The sequence below is a fragment of the Lithobates pipiens genome, unplaced genomic scaffold, assembly GCF_037356315.1.
Source record: "Lithobates pipiens isolate NorthernLeopardFrog02 unplaced genomic scaffold, aLitPip1_a1.2 Scaffold_51, whole genome shotgun sequence".
Taxonomy (NCBI): Eukaryota; Metazoa; Chordata; class Amphibia; order Anura; family Ranidae; genus Lithobates; species Lithobates pipiens.
The window spans coordinates 4078983-4100180 of record NW_027507874.1 but is presented as its reverse complement, the minus strand read 5'-3'; the positions used below and the strand labels follow the sequence as shown (position 1 = coordinate 4100180).

Genomic DNA, 21198 nt, shown 5'->3' with positions numbered 1-21198 from the left:
TATTTTGATGGAACAGCAAATGTACACTGTTATACAAGCTGTACACTCACTACTTTACATTGTAGCAAAGTGTCATTTCTTCAGTGTTGTCACATAAAAAGATATAATAAAATATTTACAAAAATGTGAGGGGTGTACTCAATTTTGTGAGATACTGTATACTGGAATTTATGTAGCTATAGACGCTATACTGTAATGGATGTGATTAGAGACATATAGTGTGACTGTTATAGGGTGGTGGGAAATCTGGAGACACTGATGACACTAATACAGTGATCAGTGATAATACTGTACTAATGACACTGGCTGGGAAGGGGTTATCTCCTAGGGGCAATTAAGAAGTTAATTGGGTGCCTAACAACGTGTGCGGCTTTTACTTACTAAATCTGGCTGTTTTTTCTCCCTGCTTTACAGGAAGAAGAAACAGCCAGACCGCTGTTCCCTGTACATAGAGCTCTGTGTGTTTGTAAACACAGAACTCTCTGTGTGATTGGACACAGCCCATCAGCTGACATCATTGGCTGAAATCTGCTGCCAAACTCCTGCCGTGACCATTCGCAGCATGAGTCAGCAGGGGCAAGTACATGCATGCCCCAAACCTAAAAGAAGGCCATCACGTACATGTATATATTTACTGTGAGCGGTTGGCCGGTAGTTAAACTTCATGGTGGGATTTTATGGAAGTGCGCCGTTGTCTTTCGGTTTTGCCATATGTGCCGAGCAGGATGAATTTATGATGCCAGCACTTGAGGGGGCCAGAGGAATAGGTTCAGGACTTGGAGCAGTTCAATCTTTCCTTTGTATCTACAGATGCAAAAAATATCATGTCCAATGCAATTTGAGGCTTCTAGGGACAATATGCATGGACGTCAAACTGGTTTTGCACACAGTTGCTTTTTCTGATGCCTGTTGAGGGAAGACTTCCTGGTGAAGGATCTTCCGCAATCTGGACATGAATATGGATTCTCACTACTGTGCGTGGCCTGGTGGCAGACCATGTCGGCCTTCCACCGGAAACACTTGCCGCATTCCGCACAGGAAAAGGGCTTTTCCCCAGTGTGAACCCTTTGGTGCCTTTCCAGCTGCGACTTGTGTGCGAAGCATTTCCTGCAGTCTGAACAGGAGAACGGCCTCTTGCCCGAATGCATGGCTTGGTGTTCGACGAAGGAGGTCTTCCACCGAAAGGTTTCTCCGCACTCTTCACAGGAGAAAGGCCTCTCGCCAGTGTGGATGTTTTGGTGCCGGTCCAAGTGTGATTTATGAGCAAAGCTTTTCCCACAATCGGCACAGGAAAACGGCTTCTCACCGGTATGGATTTTCCAGTGTTTGACCAAGCTGGACTTGTGTATGAAGCATCTGCCACAGATCATGCAGGAGTTTTGGCTCTTATCAGCGTGCTTCTTCTGATGGAAATTGAGCAACTGCCTCTCCGTGAATCTCTGGCCACATTCAGAGCATGAATATGGCTTCTCTCCCGTGTGGCGCCTCTGATGTTCAACCAGCCGAGCTCTGCGCATAAAACACTTCCCACATTCCGAGCAGGAGAAGGGCCTCTCCCCCGTGTGGACTCTAAGATGAAGGATAAGACGGGACTTGTGCAGAAAGCCCTTTCCACAGAGAGAACATGAGAGCGGCTTGTCACCCGAGTGGATGGACTGATGAACCAGGAGAGTAGAGCGCAAAGCGAAGCTCCTCCCGCACTCAGCACAGGTAAACGGCTTTTCCCCCGTGTGGGTTCTCTGATGCCCAATGAGGATGGACTTCTTCTCAAAGCATTTCCCGCAGTCATCGCAGGAGAAAGGCTTCTTCTTCATGGAGACCTGCTGGTGTTTGACCAGCGTTGACTTCTGCCGGTAGGACTTCCCACAGTCTGAGCATGAATAGGGCTTCTCCCCCGAATGTAAAGCCTGGTGTTTGCCAAGAGAGGCCTTCTGGGTAAAAAGCTTCCCACATTCCGGACACGAGTATGGCTTCTCCCCCGTGTGGGTTATCTGGTGCCGGAGTAGATGATCTTTTTGCCTGAAACATTTTCCACAGTCAGGACACGAGTAGGGCTTCTCTCCTGTGTGTATCCGCCGGTGATAGTTTAACTGGGACCTCTGTGAAAACCTCTTTCCGCAGTCGCTGCAAGACAGCGGCTTACCGATTCTTGATTTTCTCTAAAAGGGAAACATAGATTTATATTTTACAACTTTTTTTCCGTAACTTACAAAAATAAATAAATAAATCGCCCTAAAAGAGGGGTGGGGGGGGGGGGGGGTGTTGGGTGGGAACTGAGTTGGTGTGTGTGCTGCCCGTCACCTCGGAGGGGGGTTGGAGGCGTTACCACAACCTGTCACCTCTGGGCTGCCCTGGCCCTTCTCCTTTCCCTTCTGCTCCCTCTTCACCCCCTTCCTCTCTGTAGGTTAGATGACCACAGAGAGGGAAGGGATTAGCTAGGCTGGGAAAGAAGCGGGCACCCCCCGGTGGCGGGAGGGTGACAGTGCAGGTTATGCAGGCTGCCTGCTGACCACCCACCTCTGCATGGCCCAACATACCACAGATCGGCAACAGTCCATGGCCTGGGGGTTAGGAACCCCTGCTTTAAATCACATGTAAAGAGAATAAATAGCTTTTATCAGACTTTTTATTTTATTACAATCAGTAGTAAAAATTTAATGTTTACAGTTATGTTTAAAATACTGCATACGAATATTTCATAATGCACACTTGCATACAGTATGTGGTGGACGCAAAGCAACAGTTCATTGACTGTGAGAAACAACTATAGGGCTGGGGAGATCAGATTACATAGCATGCTAAATGACTTGCATACTTAACTCTGCTCTCCAACTCACCCAACTCCATGTTTTTGGTTATTTTGGACAAAGTAGAATAGGATCTAACCTCTGTCTAATTTTTACTGTGGTCTGTGCTCCATTAGAGATGTTTTCCTTTACTTGCTATAGGGACAGGAAGTAATGGGAAATCTCTCCAGCGGTGACACAGTCCTAAACAAAACACACAGGTTATTACTACTGTCAGTATTTTTCTGACAACACGACTCCCTTTTTCTTATACTACTGACACTGGGAAAGGAAAAATGAGGCTACATCTCCCTATCTGTGTCAGTGACAGCAATATAAATACAGAATTATCTACCTTTCCTGAGTCCATCTATAACTATTATGCCGCGTACACACGATCGGAATTCCGGCCAGAAAAAGACAGATGAGAGCTTTTTATCAGAAAATGCGACCGTGTGTATGCTCCATCAGAATTTAGCTGTCCGAATTTCCGCCAGCCAAAAATTGATAGCATGTTCTCAATTTTCCTGACAGAAAAACTTTCTATCGGTAATTCCGATCGTGTTTATGTAATTCCGACAAGCCAAAAATCACACATGCTCAGATTCAACTACGAGACGGAAGCTATTCGCTACTGGCTATTGAACTTCCCTTTTCTAGTCCCGTTGTATGTGTTGTACGTCACTGCGTTATAAACGATTGGAATTTGATGTGACCGTGTGTAGGCAAGACAGCTTGATCCGAATTCCGTCGGAATTCCATCGGGAAAACCATCAGAGCTTTTTCCGACGAGAATTCCGGTCGTGTGTACGTGGCATTAGGAAAAAAAAATAAAAAAAGAAGAAAAAAAGAAAGTAAGACAAGACCCATCGGGTGTAGTTAGTTATAAAGAGGCTGCCAAAAAGAAAATGCATCACATTATAAATTATTAATATAGTAAAAATAATTAAAATACTAATATATAAAACATGTTTTTTTGTTTTGTTTTTTAAGTATTTTAAATAAAATTTGATAAAAACCATTACACCTTCCTGTGACGTCCAGTACCCAGTTTTGGCGCTTCCCTCAGTATAGGGCTTCCTCCAGTCTAGAACCAGGTATTATAGCTGAGCACCCAAGATCTAGATGACACCAGCTTAGGTGCAAACTGGAACTCTCTTTATTGTAAACTCACACAGAACATAAACCACACAAGATCAGATAAGAGGCTGATCACATTATCCTAAGCAATGCGCACATCTAAGCAACAGCTTAGCAGCAGTATGCTAATCCACATCTAGCAACTAATAGCTGATAGTGATCTGATCCAATTAACATGAACTAATCAACAACTAGTCACCTAGACAAGCCAAGGTAACTTAGGGCACCGTCCACCCAGACAGTCTGGCACCAGTATTCAAGAAGACCTAGGGCTGTCCAAATCTCGTTAACCAGCTTTCTTTTCACAACCATCTTCTCACTGTGTTTCAAGTTGGCAGAGACCATCATGGCTTCCTTGACTGTTATATGATGCAAGATGACATTATTACATTTAACAGGACATCTTCCTGAATGCTCGTAGATCCCTGAAACGCCAGGGCCCATAGTCAGTAGGTGAGAGGTTATCCTGCAATTCCCTCCAAAAGTCCCTGTCCCGGTTGGGTCTGTCACACTTTTTTTTTTAAATCAATGAGCCTCCTGCTATGCCCATCTTAATTTTAACAGTATTTCATGATCTGTTTAGAGAAGTCTGCCACGTAAGAAACATGGAACCCACCATGAACTGTGCTAAACGTACCTTTTCTCCATTCGGAGCAGCGAGTTGACGTTTCCGCATTTTTAATCTTCTGTATCGTCCATCTGAAAGGAACAGGAATGGTCAACCCTTTTCTTCAGAAGCAGCATACACCTTCCCCAACACCCCAGTCCTCTCTCTAGGTATAGGAAGAGACCCTCAGCAGAAGAGCCATCAAGTATGATTTAATCCTTTTCTTTAAAAATGCGGACTTCCTAAAACGGACCTAAACCCCCCTATTGTTTTCAGCAAAGGAAGCAGCCATATTGGCTTCTGTATTATCTGCAGTTGCCATGGTGCTGTTTTTTTGAAACTGTTAAATTGATGAGAGGACCCCATTGGCATTTATGTGACTTTTCATGCAACTTTGGATATCAGACTAGCATGACAAATTGTACCCCATGTTTTTTACTGATAACCATTCATATATGTGCCATGTAACCACTTGACCTCCAGAAGATTTACCCCCCTTCATGGCAAGGCTTTTTTTTTTTGCTATATGGCACTGCGTTACGTTATATACATTATGTTAGGTTATATATGACATTTTAGTCTTCAGTGAAAAATTTCTATAATGGAGCAGATGAAAAAAAATGGCAAAAAATAAAAGACAAAGCTGCACTTCCATAAAGTCCCACCATGAAGTTTAATCAAAGGGGATGGCATCCGACATTGTTCCCTCTGAGAGGCATGGCTTAAGGCAGGGACCATGTTAGAAGCCTCCTGCTATGATCAACCACTTAACCTCTGGAAGGTTTTACCCCCTTCATGACCAGGGCATTTTTTTGCTATTCAGCACTGCGCTACTTTAACTGACAACATGGTCATGCAACACTGTACATAAATGAAATATAGGTCTTTTTTTTCACAAATAGATATTTTTTTTGGTGGTATTTGATCACCTCTGTTTTTTTTTGTTGTTGTTTTTTTTCACTTTAAAAGAAAAAAAATGTTTTTTTTTGTTTTGGTTTTTTGCACTTTAAAAGAAAATAATATATATTATTTTTTTTCAAAATTGTCAATCTTTTTACTTTGAATGAATGAATGAATGAATGAATGAAACACTTGTATAGCGCACAATGCGAACTGAATCGCCTCTAGGCTATAAAACCTATACAATAATAAAAAATAAAAAAAAATGTAAATGTCTTCACAAATTTAGGCCAATATGCAATCTGCTACATATTTTTGGTATAAAGAAATCCCAATAAGCATATATATTGATTGGTTTGAAAATGTTTTAGCATCTAAAAACTATGAGATATATGCTGGCATTTTTAATGGATTCTTTTTATACTAGTAATTACGGCGATCAGTGACTTATAGTGGGACTGCGATATTGCGGTGGACATTCTGACACTAACTGACACTTTGTGGGAATCAGTGCCACCAAAACAGTGATCAGTGCTAAAAATATGCACTGTCAATGTACTAATGACACTGGCTGGGAAGGAGTTAAACATCAGGGGCGATCAAAGGGTTATCTGTGTGCCCTAATGTATTTGTGTACACTATGTGGTCCTTTCACTAAGGGATGTTGTGGATTTTATTCTCTGCTTTGCAGGGAAACAAAATCCAGCACATCCCCGCTGACAGGACGGAGCTCTGCCTTGTCCTTTGTCTCTCCTCACCAATCAGCAGGTGCCGGCGGACATCCATTGGCTGGCACCCGCTGATCGGCTTTTGCTGTGATTAATCACAGCAGAAGCGGCACACGCGCACTCCCTATGCGGAATACATTTTTATGTGTGTGTGTGTGTGTATGTGTATATGTGTATATGTGTGTATATATATATATATATATATATGATTCTGCACAGAACAGCCGCCGTGTAGCAGTAAATCTGCTATAGGGTGGTCGGGAAGTGTTTTTTAAAGTCATAGCGACTTCAAAGTAGTTCATGCACTACTTTGGTCTGACTTTCATGCAACTTGGAGGGTCATATACTTCAATGTTAACCCTCAAAAATTGCATGAAAGTCGTACCTGAATGTTTTACATGCAACAGTTGGTCAAAGTTTGCAGAGGGATAAGTCACATCCAAGTCGCACCCATACAAAGTTGTATCAAAGTTGCACTCCAAAGTCATGCAACTTTGGAGTCGTACAAGTGTGAACGGAGTTAAGATCTTGTACACCATTTGTGGACACCAGCTATGATACCTATATGAGCTTGTTGGACATCCTATTCCAAAACCATGGACATTATTATGGAGCCATCCCGTGGATCCATAATGATACTTTGTACTGCCAGATGTGAGAAGATGGGAAAAGACCCTCAACATAGAGACCTGAGCATACAGAGTTCTCCCTCAATGTACAACGTAAGCAGAAGAGCACTACAGTATTATCTAACTGAGGCCCATTTTTAGAGATGTTGACTTCTTAATAGGATCGTGTACACCATTTGTAGACACTTGACCATCACACTTATGTCAGCTTGTTGGACATCCCATTCCAAACCCATTGGCATTGAGTCGCATTCTTCTCTGTTTGCTGCTATAACAGCCTCCACCCATCTGGAAAGATTTCAGAGTGTGTCTGTGGGAATTTGTGTCCATTCAGTCAAAATAGCATTTGTGAGGTCAGGTACTGGTGTTGGATGAGAAGATCTGACTCACAATCAGCATTCCAAATCATCTCAAAGGATTTCTATAGAGTTGAGGTCAGGACTCACCACTTGAGTTCCTTCACACCAAACTGGTCTAACCATGTCTTTATAGGGCTGGCTTTGTGCACAGGGGCACAGTCTTGCCGGAAAGGGGCCTTCCCCAAATTCTTACCACAATGTTGGAAGAGCACAATTTGCTGTAAAATGTCTTTGCATGCATTAACAGTACCCTTCACAGGAAGCAATTTGTAGGAGGGTCTGCATCCTGCTGGCCATACAGTGTATGTGTGATAGTCAGGTGACCACAAACTTTGTATATTGTAGAACAGAGGTCTCCAACCTTCGGGTGGCGGACTGGTGTTGGGCCAAGGAGGCGGCGAGAGGTGGGTGGCAGGCAAGCGAGCCAGGACTGCCTGCACTGCCACCTTCCAACCACCAGAGGGAGCTCATTACCCTTCTCCCACCACCACTTTTCCCTTATCTCGCTGTGGTCACATTGGTGACAAGCGGGAGGAAGAGAGATGAAGGGAAGGGGCAGAACAATGAGAAGGGGAAGGAAAAGGGGAGGGAGGAGAGTCAGGAGAGGGACAGGATCGTCACAGAGCACTGGTGAGACCGATACACTGCTACAGTCAATATGATAGAAAGATCATCACTGTGTCCTGGGGTCCTTTATACTCAGCTGACTTCAGGTGACAGATTGCACCCCCCCTTCCCGTCCTCTCCCATACCCAGGTGACAAGCTGTACCCCCTTCCCCAGTCTGTGGCGGGGCTGTCTTCTGTGAGGTGGTCCCTGTTGCCGGAGAGGTTGGGGGCTGCTGTTGTAGAACACTGCTGTCAATTTGTGTATTTTTGGCCCAAAAGGATATTTAAAACCAAAAACAATAATGTAAAATATTGCAGCTACACCAGTCCTTAGACTGGTGGCTACATTAGTTTTTTTCAGACTAAGTACACTTTCTGCAACTACAGAAAATACATGATGATCTATCTATAACTACAATGTTCTTGTAACATCCTGTCTAGTGAACTGATCAAATAATATCCTTTCCGGGCAATGGAGATGAAGAGAGGAGGTGTACAAATCAGGGTGACAACACTGCTCCTCAATAGATACAGTGAGTGGGTGTTGTCACACTATAACAGGCAGTGTGTTACTGGCAGGATCGCCAATAAAGGAATAAAAAAGCTCACCTGTGCTGATCTCTCTAGGAATTTCCTCCTCCTTATTTGACTCGTTACCAGATAAATTGTCTTCTTCCTTCACCTCTACTTTAATAATGAGATTTTCATTCTGAACAACACATATCCATTATTCAATACATTGTATGTTATATGAAATAAAACAGAATAGAAATACAGATAATGCCATGCAAAATAAATAAATGAAAATGAATGGACTTGTACAAGAAAAAATGCTCCCCTACACACCGGCATTGTCCCCTGCAGTGATTCCTTTTCACCACTAGATGCCCTCAGTCTTTTGGGCTGAATGACAGCCAGTATCATTCAACCCACTTTCTGTGAGCCCAGGGTGTCATGGATCTGCCGCCTGGGGCATGTCATCAACCTGAAGACAGAGTACATGTACTGAATGAAGCTCACCTCTTGAGAATCCAAGGTTCACCCACCATCACCATTAAAGGAGAAAAGGAAGGACCTGCAGGGGACCCAGAATTTTTTCCTTTTCAATCTTATTAAAGTTTTTCAAATACATGAAACAGAAATTAAATTTAGAGTAGACGAGGGGGAGGGTATGAGGGTAGAAAGGGGCAGCCAGAGCGGAGAAGTAAACATCTAGGGAGGGAAACGGAAAGTCCTCTTTGGCCCAAGTCAGAAGCTCAGATGATTATCGGAACTTCGACCAAGTGGTCAAGGTGTAGAAAAACTTTCCTTTTGTTTCCATTTCCTGTGCCAACAGCCATTCCATAGTTAGTAAGGTTGAATAAAGACACCAGTCCATCCAGTTCAACCTGAGTGAGTGTCTACAATTCTCCCTATCCCTGTACATTGCACAAGGAGCCCACAATCCAAGGTCCCCCTTCACATACTAGGGCCAATTTTGGACAGAAGCCAATTAATCTACCTGCATGTCTTTGGAGTGTGGGAGTAAACCGGAGTACTCGGAGGAAACCCACAAAGGCACAGGGAGAACATGCAAACTCCAGGCAGGTAGTGTCGTGCTTGGGATTCGAACCAGCGACTTTTTACTGCTAGGCGAGAGTGCTACTCACTACACCACTGTGCCGCCCTCATTCCAGATCCCTAAAGCCTGTTACACACAATCCGAAAATCGTACGTAAAATGCCGCATTCGAATCGATCATACGATAATCGGATCGTTAGTACAGAGCTTTCGAGAGCCGATCATTACAGTTCATCCAATATTATTCTATCAGACATGCATGGGAATTTTTGTTCATATAATGCCAGATCGTACCATTTTAGTTGAATCAGTACAGCTATCATTCAAAAATGCAATACAAATGCATTACAACACATGACATCACTTCCGAATTTTTATTCTGTCGTACGTAACTTTAGTAAACTCATCAGATTCGACGTGAGATTAGCATGCAAAAAAAACAAAAAAACAGACGATCATTCGTCCGATAATCGGATCGTGTGTACGGGGCTTAACAGAGTCTAGTTTGATTGCCCACCCCCCAAGGGAGAGACTTTTTTTTTAAGGGGGTAGAAGTTGGGGGTAACACTAGAGTTCCGCTTTAAAGTGTAACTAAACCTAAAAATGAAAAACGCTAAAATGGTAGCTCAAGCTCCAGATTCGCCAACATTTCCTCTTTTTCTTCAAGCTTTGTTTTAATATTACTTTGAGATCATGTAAGTTTCTTGCATTCTTATGGTGACAACACTCCATGAGCAGCCTTCTAATCAGGAGCAGTGTTGTCACCATAGGATGCCAGCTGCCGGTGGAACCTAAGCAGATGCCAGCACATACAGCTTGAAGTCCAAAGGGAGCACAAGGAATGATGGGACTCAGAGGAAGATGTACACCAGAGCGTACCAAAGCGGGACAAACTAAAAGGAACAAGGTGGGATGAGCGCAGCATGTTGCATATAGTTACATAGGTAGTCTGGTTGAAAAAAGACACAAGTCCATCTAGTTCAACCAATAGGAGCGAAAAAAGAAAAATTATACAATCCTATATACACAATACTATACCCAAAGTTCATCCAGAGGAAGGCAAAAAACAAAACAAAAAAACAGCAAAGCATGACCCAGAAATAGGCCTGGTCCTAAAGTGGTTAAAATACACCTATGATAAAAATGATAGACCCTTCATTTCTTTGTAAGTGGGCAAACTTACAAAATCTGCAGAGGATCAAATAATTATTTTCCCCACTGTATGCATGTGGACTGCTCAAGCCAAAAAGTTACAAGAAAATAAAACATTCCACAGCCTACTAGACATATGGCATCATAGATGGAAGAACGTTTATGCCAAGGTTTAATTCTACTTTAATTTCAACCCACCAGGTCCTTGTTTGAAATGTTATCATCCTGTGTGGAATCCTGAGGATAAAGAGGACTGTAGCATCTCTCTGGGGTATTTCTGTTACTGGATCTATCTGTAGGAAACACACATAAAAAGTCACATGAATACTGTATATCATTTTCATAATGAGCGTTTCGCAATAAGAGCAATTATTTTTTTTAAATCCCGACTCGGGTTGTGAGTGTTGTCTTGCAGGATTCAAGCCTCTGCGGTGTGCAGTACCGCATTTGGCCAGAGGTGCAGGGGCGCCAGTGACACTCTGAGCCATTCGGAATGGCTCAAAAATACTTCCCGTGTGTTTCCGAGCCTTTCACAGGTTTTCCGAGTGCATCCGAGTGGTCTCTATTTCTGAGTCTCCCCGATGCCCCCCACCTCTGGCCACATGTGTATTGCATGCAATAGAAGTCAACGTGAAACGAATAATCTTCATTTCCATTGACTTCTATGGGGAAATTTGCTTTGATTTGCAAGTGCTTTGGATTACAAGCATTCTCCTGGAACGGATTATGCTTGTAAACCAAGGTTCCACTGTATATCTATGTTATGTACCTTGAAGCTGACCTCCAGCCTTCCCTTCAGTTTTGCACAGGTATTGATCCCCCTCTCCTGAATTGAAATGGCTTACTCTGATTTACTGCACACTGTAAACTTCTCACAATGGGTAGGATAGAGCGACTTTAACTGCTTCCCACTTGGCCTATAGCAAAATGACAGCTGAGCGGGAGCTTCCCCATCCTAAATGGATGTCATACAAAATCCTGCGTGCTTTAGCGGCCGCGCTGTGGCTCAGATCGTTGTACTGGGTCAGCCCTAGTACCATGTGATTGCTGTAATTGGTCACAGGGATCACATGATACCAGGACTGGCCCGTACAACACATACACATCCGTTGTACTCAATGAATGGCTTTCAGTCATAGCCATTGATTGTGTATTATTGTGATAATCTCTGTGATTGGTCACAGTGATCACATGGTAAAGACAGGGACAGTGCATATGTACCACGTGATAGCTGTGGCCAATCACAGCTATCACAATAGAAAACACTGGCAACAAATATATGCTATTCATAAAAATGATTGCATATAACGGTGATTATCACTGTTATAAGCATTTATAGTGTAAAGAAAAAATCCTGATCATCTCCCCAGTAGTAGTAGCGCAGTGTCACTATGGTAACACAGTTTCCAAAAAAAAAAGATTTCATTTGGTACAGTGTTGCATAGCTGAGTTATTGTCATTCAAAGTGTGACAGCGCTGAAATCTGAAAATTGGCCTGGGCAGGAAGGGGGTGAAAGCGTTCGGTATTGAAGTGGTAAAATTCCTGGCTCATGTACAGGCACCATCCAGCATTTTCCGCTTACCCGCCCTCTGTGTGTAAACCTACACTAGGTGACAATGGGCAATAAAAAGGAAGCGGACCTTTGAGGGTAGAACATCCATCTTAGCCAGCAGAACTGCACTATGAGAAGAACTGGATGACTATGGGAAGGTCCTCTGAATGTTCTATAGGCTGATGAAGGAACACAGGAGGAACCTGGAGCTCAGACAGTACACACTCACCTGTGCTCATCTCCAGAGGAATTCCCTCCCCTTGACAGTGCTCCTCATCCTTCAGATACATCTCATCTTCATCTGTATGTTCCTCTTTAATGGCAACCACATGGTTCTCCTAGATAAAGAATTAAGAACTCATAAGATCGGCACAACTTCTCTGCAATGTAAACCAGCGTTTCCCAGCCTTTTTTCAGTCGTGGCACCCTTTTAAAGTATGCAAAATCCTAAGGCACCCCAGTCTAAAAAATGTAAATGTTACTTATCAATGGGTGACCTGAGCCTGGGATGATGCACACAACTGCCTTGATGAAACTAACTTGGCATCAAAAGCCCCCCTCACCACATCAAAGGTCCCTTCAGCACAGCAAACTCCTCAATCATATCAGAGGCCCCCCATCATGTCAGAGGTTCCCCATCACATCAGAGTTCCTTCCACCACGTCAGAAGTCGCCTCTATCACATCAGAAGCCCCCCTTCACATCAGAGGTTCCCCATACCATTAGCGGTTACTCCATCACATCAAAGGTCCCCCCCCATCACATCAGAAGCACCCCATCACATCAGAGTTCCTTCCACCACGTCAGAAGTCGCCTCTATCACATCAGAGGTTCCCCATACCATTAGCGGTTACTCCATCACATCAGAGGTCCCCCCCATCACATCAGAAGCCCCCCATCAAATCAGAGGTCCTTCCACCACATCAGAGGTTCCCATATCACATTAGAGGTCCCCCCATCACTTCAGAATCCCCCCCCATCACATCAGATGTCCCCCATAACATCAGTGGTCCCCACTTCACATCAGAGGTCCCTCCATCACATCTAACTCCTCAATCATGTCAGAATCCCCCCTTCATGTCAGTGCCCCCCCATCACATTAGAGGTACCCATCAAATCAGAGGTCCTTCTACCACGTCAGAGGTTCCCATATCACATTAGAGGTCCCCCCCCATCACTTAAGAAGCCCCCTCATCACATCAGACGTCCCCCATAACATCAGAGGTCCCTCCTTCACATCAAAACCCCCCTTCACATCTAACTCTTCAATCATGTCAGAGTCCCCCATCACATCAGAGGTACCCATCAAATCAGAGGTCCTTCCACCACGTCAGAGGTTCCCATATCACATTAGAGGTCCCCCCATCACATCAGATGTCCCCCATAACATTAGAGGTCCCTCCTTCACATCAAAACCCCCCTTCACATCTAACTCTTCAATCATGTCAGAGTCCCCCCTTCATGTCAGTGCCCCCCCATCACATCAGAAACCCCCCATCACATCAGATGTCCCCCATAGCATCAGAGGTCCCTCCTTTACATCTAAACCCCCCCCCCCCCCCCCCTTCACATCAGAGGTCCCTCTATCACATCTAACTCTTCAATCATGTCAGAGTCCCCCCTTCATGTCAGTGCACCCATCACATCAGAGGTACCCCCTATACATAAGTACACTCATCACATCAGAGCCTCCCCATCATCATAGAGCCCTCCAGTCATACAGCCCCCCCCCCCCCACTTCACAGAGCTTTCAAAATCACACAGCCCCCCTCTTCACATCAGAGCCATACTTTTTGACTGTAGCAGCTTGGCAGAGGTCAGAAGGATTTTACTATTGTTACATGCCCGTGCCTTTAAAGTCCCACCCTTAATGGAAAGCTGTGTTCTTGAGGTCAGAAGGTGAAGGAGGTCTGCAGGAGATGGACTTTCCTCCTGACACTAGAGCATCATTGGTTGTTATACCACTGGTGTCCGGCCTGCCAGCACCATGGCAACTCATGACTCTATACCAGTGGAAATTGGTCCCGCGCTCACTGCACCCCAGTTGAGAAACACTAATGTATGTTATCTGGAACATTTGATATCCATCAACCTACCACATGGCCTTCAAGGATCTCCTGATCTTCCTGTGTGGAGTCCCGGGAATACAGAGGACGGGGACATCTCTCTGGGGGATTTCTGTTACTGGATCCTTCTGTAGGAAACACACACACTGACTGAATACATTGTTTCTATGTCCTTATATCAGAGGATGTGTGTATCTAGGTGGCTCCTCAATAATCTTCTTTCCTCTTACCTGGTGGTGTGAGGGGCAGCTGGTTCTCCATCATGATCTCCTTGGCAAATGTTTGGATAAAAAAAAACAAAAAAAAAAATCAGAAATTACAAAAAGAAGAACAGTTCTCATGTTGGATAAGTACCGGGGGTGCTAGTCCTTGCAGGGCAACCTATTTCCACCTCAAGACTCATTTTAGCTGGTGTGGAGAAAATCAGGCTGAAGACTGTTTCCAAATACGCCTAGACTGGCCAATTTTACAACCTAAGCTGATAAAAGTATATTGATACACCGGCCTGTCAATCCACTTCAAAGCCGAAACCCCCTCCCAAAACACACTATGCAAGGAACTAAACCCTCCATTCCTTTGAAGCCATCGTAGCCTCTGTTTGATCTGCACTTGCCATGGTGCCCACCGATGCGATCAGCTATGACTTTTGGCTATTGGTTTCCATGACAATACGGTCGGGAGAACAAGCAACTGTGATGTTATCCTTCATGGTATGCCTTAAATGGAACGGTTTGGGGAACAGTTGAATCGATGGGTTGGCGTAGAGAATGAAGCCAAAATACTTACCTTATTCTTCACTCCAGAAGGCATCCCCCTTGCTGTCCTGACCGGAAGCCTCTTCCCTTCGGAGCTCCAGGTGGCAATCACACCCTGATGCCATCATGTAGAATGCAGGGCCAACCCTAATTAAGATTCCTTGGTTTCCTATCGTATAAGCATTGGGCAACCAGTAATACGCATCTGGTGTGAATGGGCCCCGAGGTAAGTCTTTGCGCTTCTTCCTCTACCCTTACTGAAGATTTAACCCTTGAGGGTGGGGGAGGGGGGGGGCTCATAGGGTGATTTTTAAAAAGAGATCTGGCAGATGAGCTTTTCATTCAAACTACAAATGTGAAGAAGATCCAATACTTGGCCCCTAGAACGCTGCAAAAATGTTGACTGCCGCAAACAGAGCTGCACGCTGGTGGCAGCCATATTTGTCAATTGTGTATTTGATGAACATTGGCAGTCAGCGTTATGGAAAATTAGGCTATTGCTCCACACTGAAATACTACTACATATCATTTTTACCTGGTTGCCCCCCCCCCCCCCCCCCCAATGTGCAGAAATCCAGGCAGCCCCCCAGCCTGATGCCACTCTCTGCCCTGCAGCCTGGATCTATGATCTGATACAAAAACTCACATGACCCCCAAACCACAATTCAGTCCACTAAGGCTGCTGGCACCCCCTCTTCTCTCTTCCTTCCTCCATACAAAGAATATGTTCAAATTGTTACCTGCTCCTCACTGTGCACACACTTTTCAGCCTCACAATCACAACAAGATTCTGACAACAGCTGGAACCACTTCCTGTCCTCAATTATGGGCTACAACAAAATGGCCGGCCTATTTCTTGTATGTCATTCTTCAAATACGTTCAACAACGATGAAACAAACGTTTATCGTTTCTTAGAAGCTGAGCAAGGCGCCACAAAAAAAAAAATATTCGTCCATATTGATGAATATTTATATGTATTGTTGTTAGAACCAGACACTCAGCGTTTGGTCTACAACAAAATGGCAGCCGTCACAAACGCGGACAATACTATTAAAAACGTTTTGTATAAATTCACGAATTTATTTGTTATTTTAAACATGCTTAAAAAGATTAAAGAAAACTATTTTAGAAAAACTGAATTTTTTAAAAAAGGCTTCCGATTAATGTCAACAATCTACAAGAAAATGGCCGCTGCTCTCCTGTCTATGTCTCCTGTCTATCAGGTCGCTGTCATCGTGTGATCGCGTCACCATGGCAACAGTGGAACGCATAGAAAGGAAGTGCGGAATTCAGAGGGCGGAAGTGAAAGCTGTGTTCCTGGTGCTGGAAGAGAATAAGAGCTATGAATGGGAGAAAAGGGCTGGGGGGTCCAAATTATGCTGGTGATAATAATATGATAATATTTATACTATTATAATATTATTATTATAATATTACACTAATAACAATTATAGGCGTGATTGCAATGAGTTTAAAGGTAAATAAAGTGTAATGTTCCAATTGGCTATTGTTCCGCCCACATATATATATATATTTTTTTGCCATCCATTCAGCTTGTATGAATACGATAAAATAAATCATGTTTATTATATAATCGCGTTTCGAGTACATCTTTTTTTTTTATAAATGATTTACTTATCTTAGTTTTCGTCTTCCTAAATGCTTCCATCTTGATTGTGGGCATGTGAAGCTCACTAGGACTCTGTTCCGGAATAAGGTGCTGCTGGCTACCCAGCATGCACCTCCCGATCTCACGCATGCGCATTCTACATTCTACAAATCTTACATGGTCCAAAGTCCTCATGGAGAATTAGACATAAAAGTGCAGTAATCTTGTAAAACGTCACAAAGATCCCCGCTATAGCCGCTCTACACACCTCCGTCACCGCAGCTGCCTGCTGTGGATACAAACACACTGGTAATGGCAACAAAGACCTTTCTTTTCCCTTTTTAAAAATGGCGCTTAGATCCACTTTTCATTGCGTAATTTCCTGTTTGAAAACAACACAATGCAAAACTGTGGCGATGCACAATTACTCCTGGGAACGATGACACACATCTCCCAGGAGGAGAGGCACCGCAGGAAATGAATACATTGCAATGTCCCGGAGCAGTAATGGGGCACTATTCTTCCACTGACACCATTGATGGGGCACCATTCCTTCCACTGACACCATTGATGGGGCACTATTCCTCCCACTGACACCATTGATGGGGTACCATTTCTTCCACTGACACCATTGATGGGGCACTATTCCTCTCACTGACACCATTGATGGGGCACCATTCCTCCCACTGACACCATTGATGGGGCACTATTCCTCCCACTGACACCATTGATGGGGTACCATTCCTCCCACTGACACCATTGATGGGGTACCATTCCTCCCACTGACACCATTGATGGGGTACCATTCCTCCCACTGACACCATTGATGGGGCACTATTCCTCCCACTGACACCATTGATGGGGTACCATTCCTCCCACTGACACCATTGATGGGTCACTATTCCTCCCACTGACACCATTGATGGGGCACCATTCCTTCCACTGACACCATTGATGGGGCACTATTCCTCCCACTGACACCATTGATGGGGTACCATTCCTCCCACTGACACCATTGATGGGGTACCATTCCTCCCACTGACACCATTGATGGGGTACCATTCCTCCCACTGACACCATTGATGGGTCACTATTCCTCCCACTGACACAATTGATGGGGCACTATTCCTCCCACTGACACCATTGATGGGGCACCATTCCTTCCACTGACACCATTGATGGGGCACTATTCCTCCCACTGACACCATTGATGGGGTACCATTCCTCCCACTGACACCATTGATGTGGTACCATTCATCCCACTGACACCATTGATGGGGCACTATTCCTCCCACTGACACCATTGATGGGGCACCATTCCTCCCACTGACACCATTGATGGGGCACCATTCCTCCCACTGACACCATTGATGGGGTACCATTCCTCCCACTGACACCATTGATGGGGCACTATTCCTCCCACTGACACCATTGATGGGGTATGGGGCACTATTCCTCCCACTGACACCAGTGATGGGGCACCATTCCTCCCACTGACACCATTGATGGGGCACTATTCCTCCCACTGACACCAGTGATGGGGCACTATTTCCTCCCACTGACACCATTGATGGGGCACTATTCCTCCAAATGACACCAACTATGGGGCACTATTCCTGCCACTGACACCAATGATGGGGTACTATTCCTGCCAATGATGGGGCACCATTCCTGTCAATATATCAATGATGGGGCACTATTCCTCCCACTGATACCAATGATGGGGCACTATTCCTCCCACTGATACCAATCATCGGGCACTATTCCTTCCCCTGACATCCACTATGTAATTTTTAACTCCCACTGACCACCAAACTTGTGACATAGTTTACTCTCACTGTCCACAGTCCGGCCCCCCTAAAGCTCGAATAACAGTAAACTGGCCCTTTGTTTTGAAAGTTTGGAGCCCCCTGCTGTAGAGCACAGGAAGACCAATCACATGAGACTTCTGCCTGGTCTGCTGGAAGTGGGTCAGGGACAGAGCCAGACTGGAGAAAACAGAGCTAGATGATGCTGGACGTTCTCCAGCCAGGAAATGAGATGGGCTCTTTTGGACTTGCTGCTTCTAATGCACACTCTGAGAAGCTCACAGTGTGCAGTGAAATCAGAGTAAGCCATTTCAGTCCAGGAGAGGAGACTGTACACCTGTGCATGACTGAAGGGAAGGCTGGAGTTCAGCGTCAAACTTGGATGGAACTGATTCTGATTGGTGCTGCTGGCAGATGTGCATGTCACCTTCATATGTGCTTATGTATGGGGGGGTCCCTCCAGCGAATCCGCCGTTGAGACCACTTTTATCTGAAAGAGGACCGTCTGCCATTTTTAAAAATACCAGAATTATGGCAGCTAGCTGCTGCCATAACAATGCTATTTAATGCAGAGGTCCGCCGAAAAAAAAGTATTAAAAGCCAACAGATACAAATACTGCAGCTGCTGACTTTTAATATATGGACACTTACCTGTCCAGGGAGCCTCTGCAATGTCGGCAGCCGAAGCCGATCTGTCCCGTCAGCTCTCGGCTGCTGCCGCCACCATCTTCGGTAAGGGAATCAGGAAGTGAAGCCACGCGGCTTCACTTCCTGGTTCCCTACTGCGCATGCGTGAGTCGAGCTGCGCGTCCTCACTGTCCCAGAAGACAGCGGAGGTGGAGAGAAGAGGAGGCGCCGGAAGTGGTGTAGGTCACCGCAGGGATCTATGCCAGGAAGTGGGAGCAAATACCTGTATTCCAAAAAGTGGAAGTTCCATTTTCGGGTGGAAGTCCTGAGTTCCGTGACCATGGCCGCGGGACCAGCGGACCCGAACGCCGCTGGTGTCCCACGATCGGGTCACAGAGCTGAAGAACGAATAGAGGTCTGTGTAAACAAACCTTTCCCTGTGCTTCCTACTGTGGCTGTCACCGATCGTCTGTTCCCTTTTATAGGGAAAGACGATCAGTGACGCCACATGCCAGGCCACGCCCTCTACAGTAAAAAAAAAACATAACGTCACACATAACCCCTCCTCGCCCCCTAGTGGTTAACTCCTTCACTGCCAGTGTCATTTACACAGGAATCCGTGCATTTAAATAGCACTGATTGCTGTATAAATGACAATGGTCCCAAAAATGTGCCTGCCATAATGTCGCAGTCACAATAAAAATTGCTGATCGCCGCCATTACTAAAAAATATTAATAAAAATGCTATAAAACTATACCCTATTTTGTAAACGCTATAACTTTTGTGCAAACCAATCAATAATCGCTAATTGCGATTTTTTTTTTTTTTTTACCAAAAATATGTAGAAGAATACGTATTGGCCTAAACTGAGGGAAAAAAATGTTTTTTTATATATTTTTTGGGGATATTTATTATAGCAAAAAGTTAAAAATATTACATTTTTTTTCAAAATTGTCGCTCTATTTTTGTTTATAGCGCAAAAAATAAAAACCACAGGGGTGATCAAATCAACCCATGCGACATCAACCGATGACACCGCCCCTTGTCCCTATATAAGTGGCCGCGCAGCGCGTCCCTGGCATTGCGGCCGGAGAGAGCGTTGAGTCAACATTTCCAGGAGAAGAAGAAGAAGAACGGAAGGCAGCGGCTGCGGCGACAGAAGTCCGGGCCACCGCCTGTAAAAGAGCTATAAGAAGGCGCGAAGGCCCGGCAGAAGAACCGAAGAGGGGGACAAGACCCCCGAAGTCAGAAGAAGAGGCCGCGGCGACGAAGAAGAGTCCGGCGAGAAGACCCCCGAAGACGGAAGACCCCCGGAGCTGTGCAATAAATTATTTTATCTTGTGTGTTGTGTTTTTTTTGTACTTTATTTTACAGGTGAATGGGTAGGGGTACATTGTACCCCATACTCATTCACATAGGGTGGGGGGCCGGTATCTGGGGGCCCCCTTATTAAATGGGGCTCCCGGATTCCGATAAGCCCCCCGCCTGCAGACCCCGACAACCAACGGCCAGGGTTGTCGGGAAGAGGCCCTTGTCCTCATCAACATGGGGACAAGGTGCTTTGGGGTGGGGGGGGCCGCGCGGCCCCCCCTTCCCCAGGGCACCCCCCATGTTGAGGGCACGCGGCCTGGTACGGCTCAGGAGGGGGGGGGGCGCTCGCTCGTCCCCCCTTTCCTGGCCGGCCGGGTAGCGTGCTCAGACAAGGGTCTGTTGTGGACTTGGGGGGACCCCCACGCCGATTTTTTTCGGCGTTGGGGTTCCCCTTTAAGTCCATACCAGGTGGCGGGGCCAGCGACGTCTCCTTCGCAGGCCCCGCCTACCTGGAGACCCGCTCGAAATGAGCGGACTTTTCTCCGGGCGGTAAAAGTCCGTTCATTTCAAAAGTACGGCGGACCGGCACACACACGGCAGGATTGTCCGGCGGGAAGATTGGAGTGCAAAACTACTTTCTAAGTCCGCCGTACTTTCGGGTCAAAAAAGTATGCCGGAGGCTACACACGGGGGGATTGTCCGGCGGACTTGTAATATAATAGCCTGTGGATGGGTAAATATTTTTGTTTATTATATCTTCTATGTTCTCTTAAATATTGATGTTTTTGAATATTCTATTATTGAAAATCTTTCTCCCGAATCAATAACCGCCTTTTAGATTTGTTTCTTTAAATTCTATTTTTCATTATAAATTTCTTTTTGCATAGATGCCAATTTTATTGACAAACAAATGTCTAATTTATTTCCCATTGTTAAAGAGGAGGGCCGTTTAAAAAAAAAAAAAAAAAAAGTCAGCAGCTGCAAACACTGCAGCTGCTG

The 21198-nt window shown here is 45.1% G+C and overlaps 2 protein-coding genes across 2 annotated transcripts in view; one reads left to right on the top strand and one right to left on the bottom strand.

Annotated features, from left to right (window-relative positions):
* LOC143957208 (uncharacterized) overlaps nt 1–21198 on the top strand; it is a 165529-nt gene that overhangs the window by 119248 nt on the left and 25083 nt on the right. The gene's annotated exons all lie outside the window — the stretch shown is intronic.
* LOC143957118 (uncharacterized) lies at nt 79–15648 on the bottom strand. Its single transcript, XM_077467265.1, has 8 exons — nt 15583–15648; nt 14318–14357; nt 14118–14215; nt 12251–12359; nt 10667–10761; nt 8366–8465; nt 4564–4625; nt 79–2159 (listed from the first exon to the last, which is right to left on the bottom strand). The coding sequence occupies exons 2-8, from the start codon at nt 14349–14351 to the stop codon at nt 870–872; spliced, it is 1788 nt and encodes a 595-aa protein (XP_077323391.1). The 5' UTR covers nt 14352–14357; nt 15583–15648; the 3' UTR covers nt 79–869.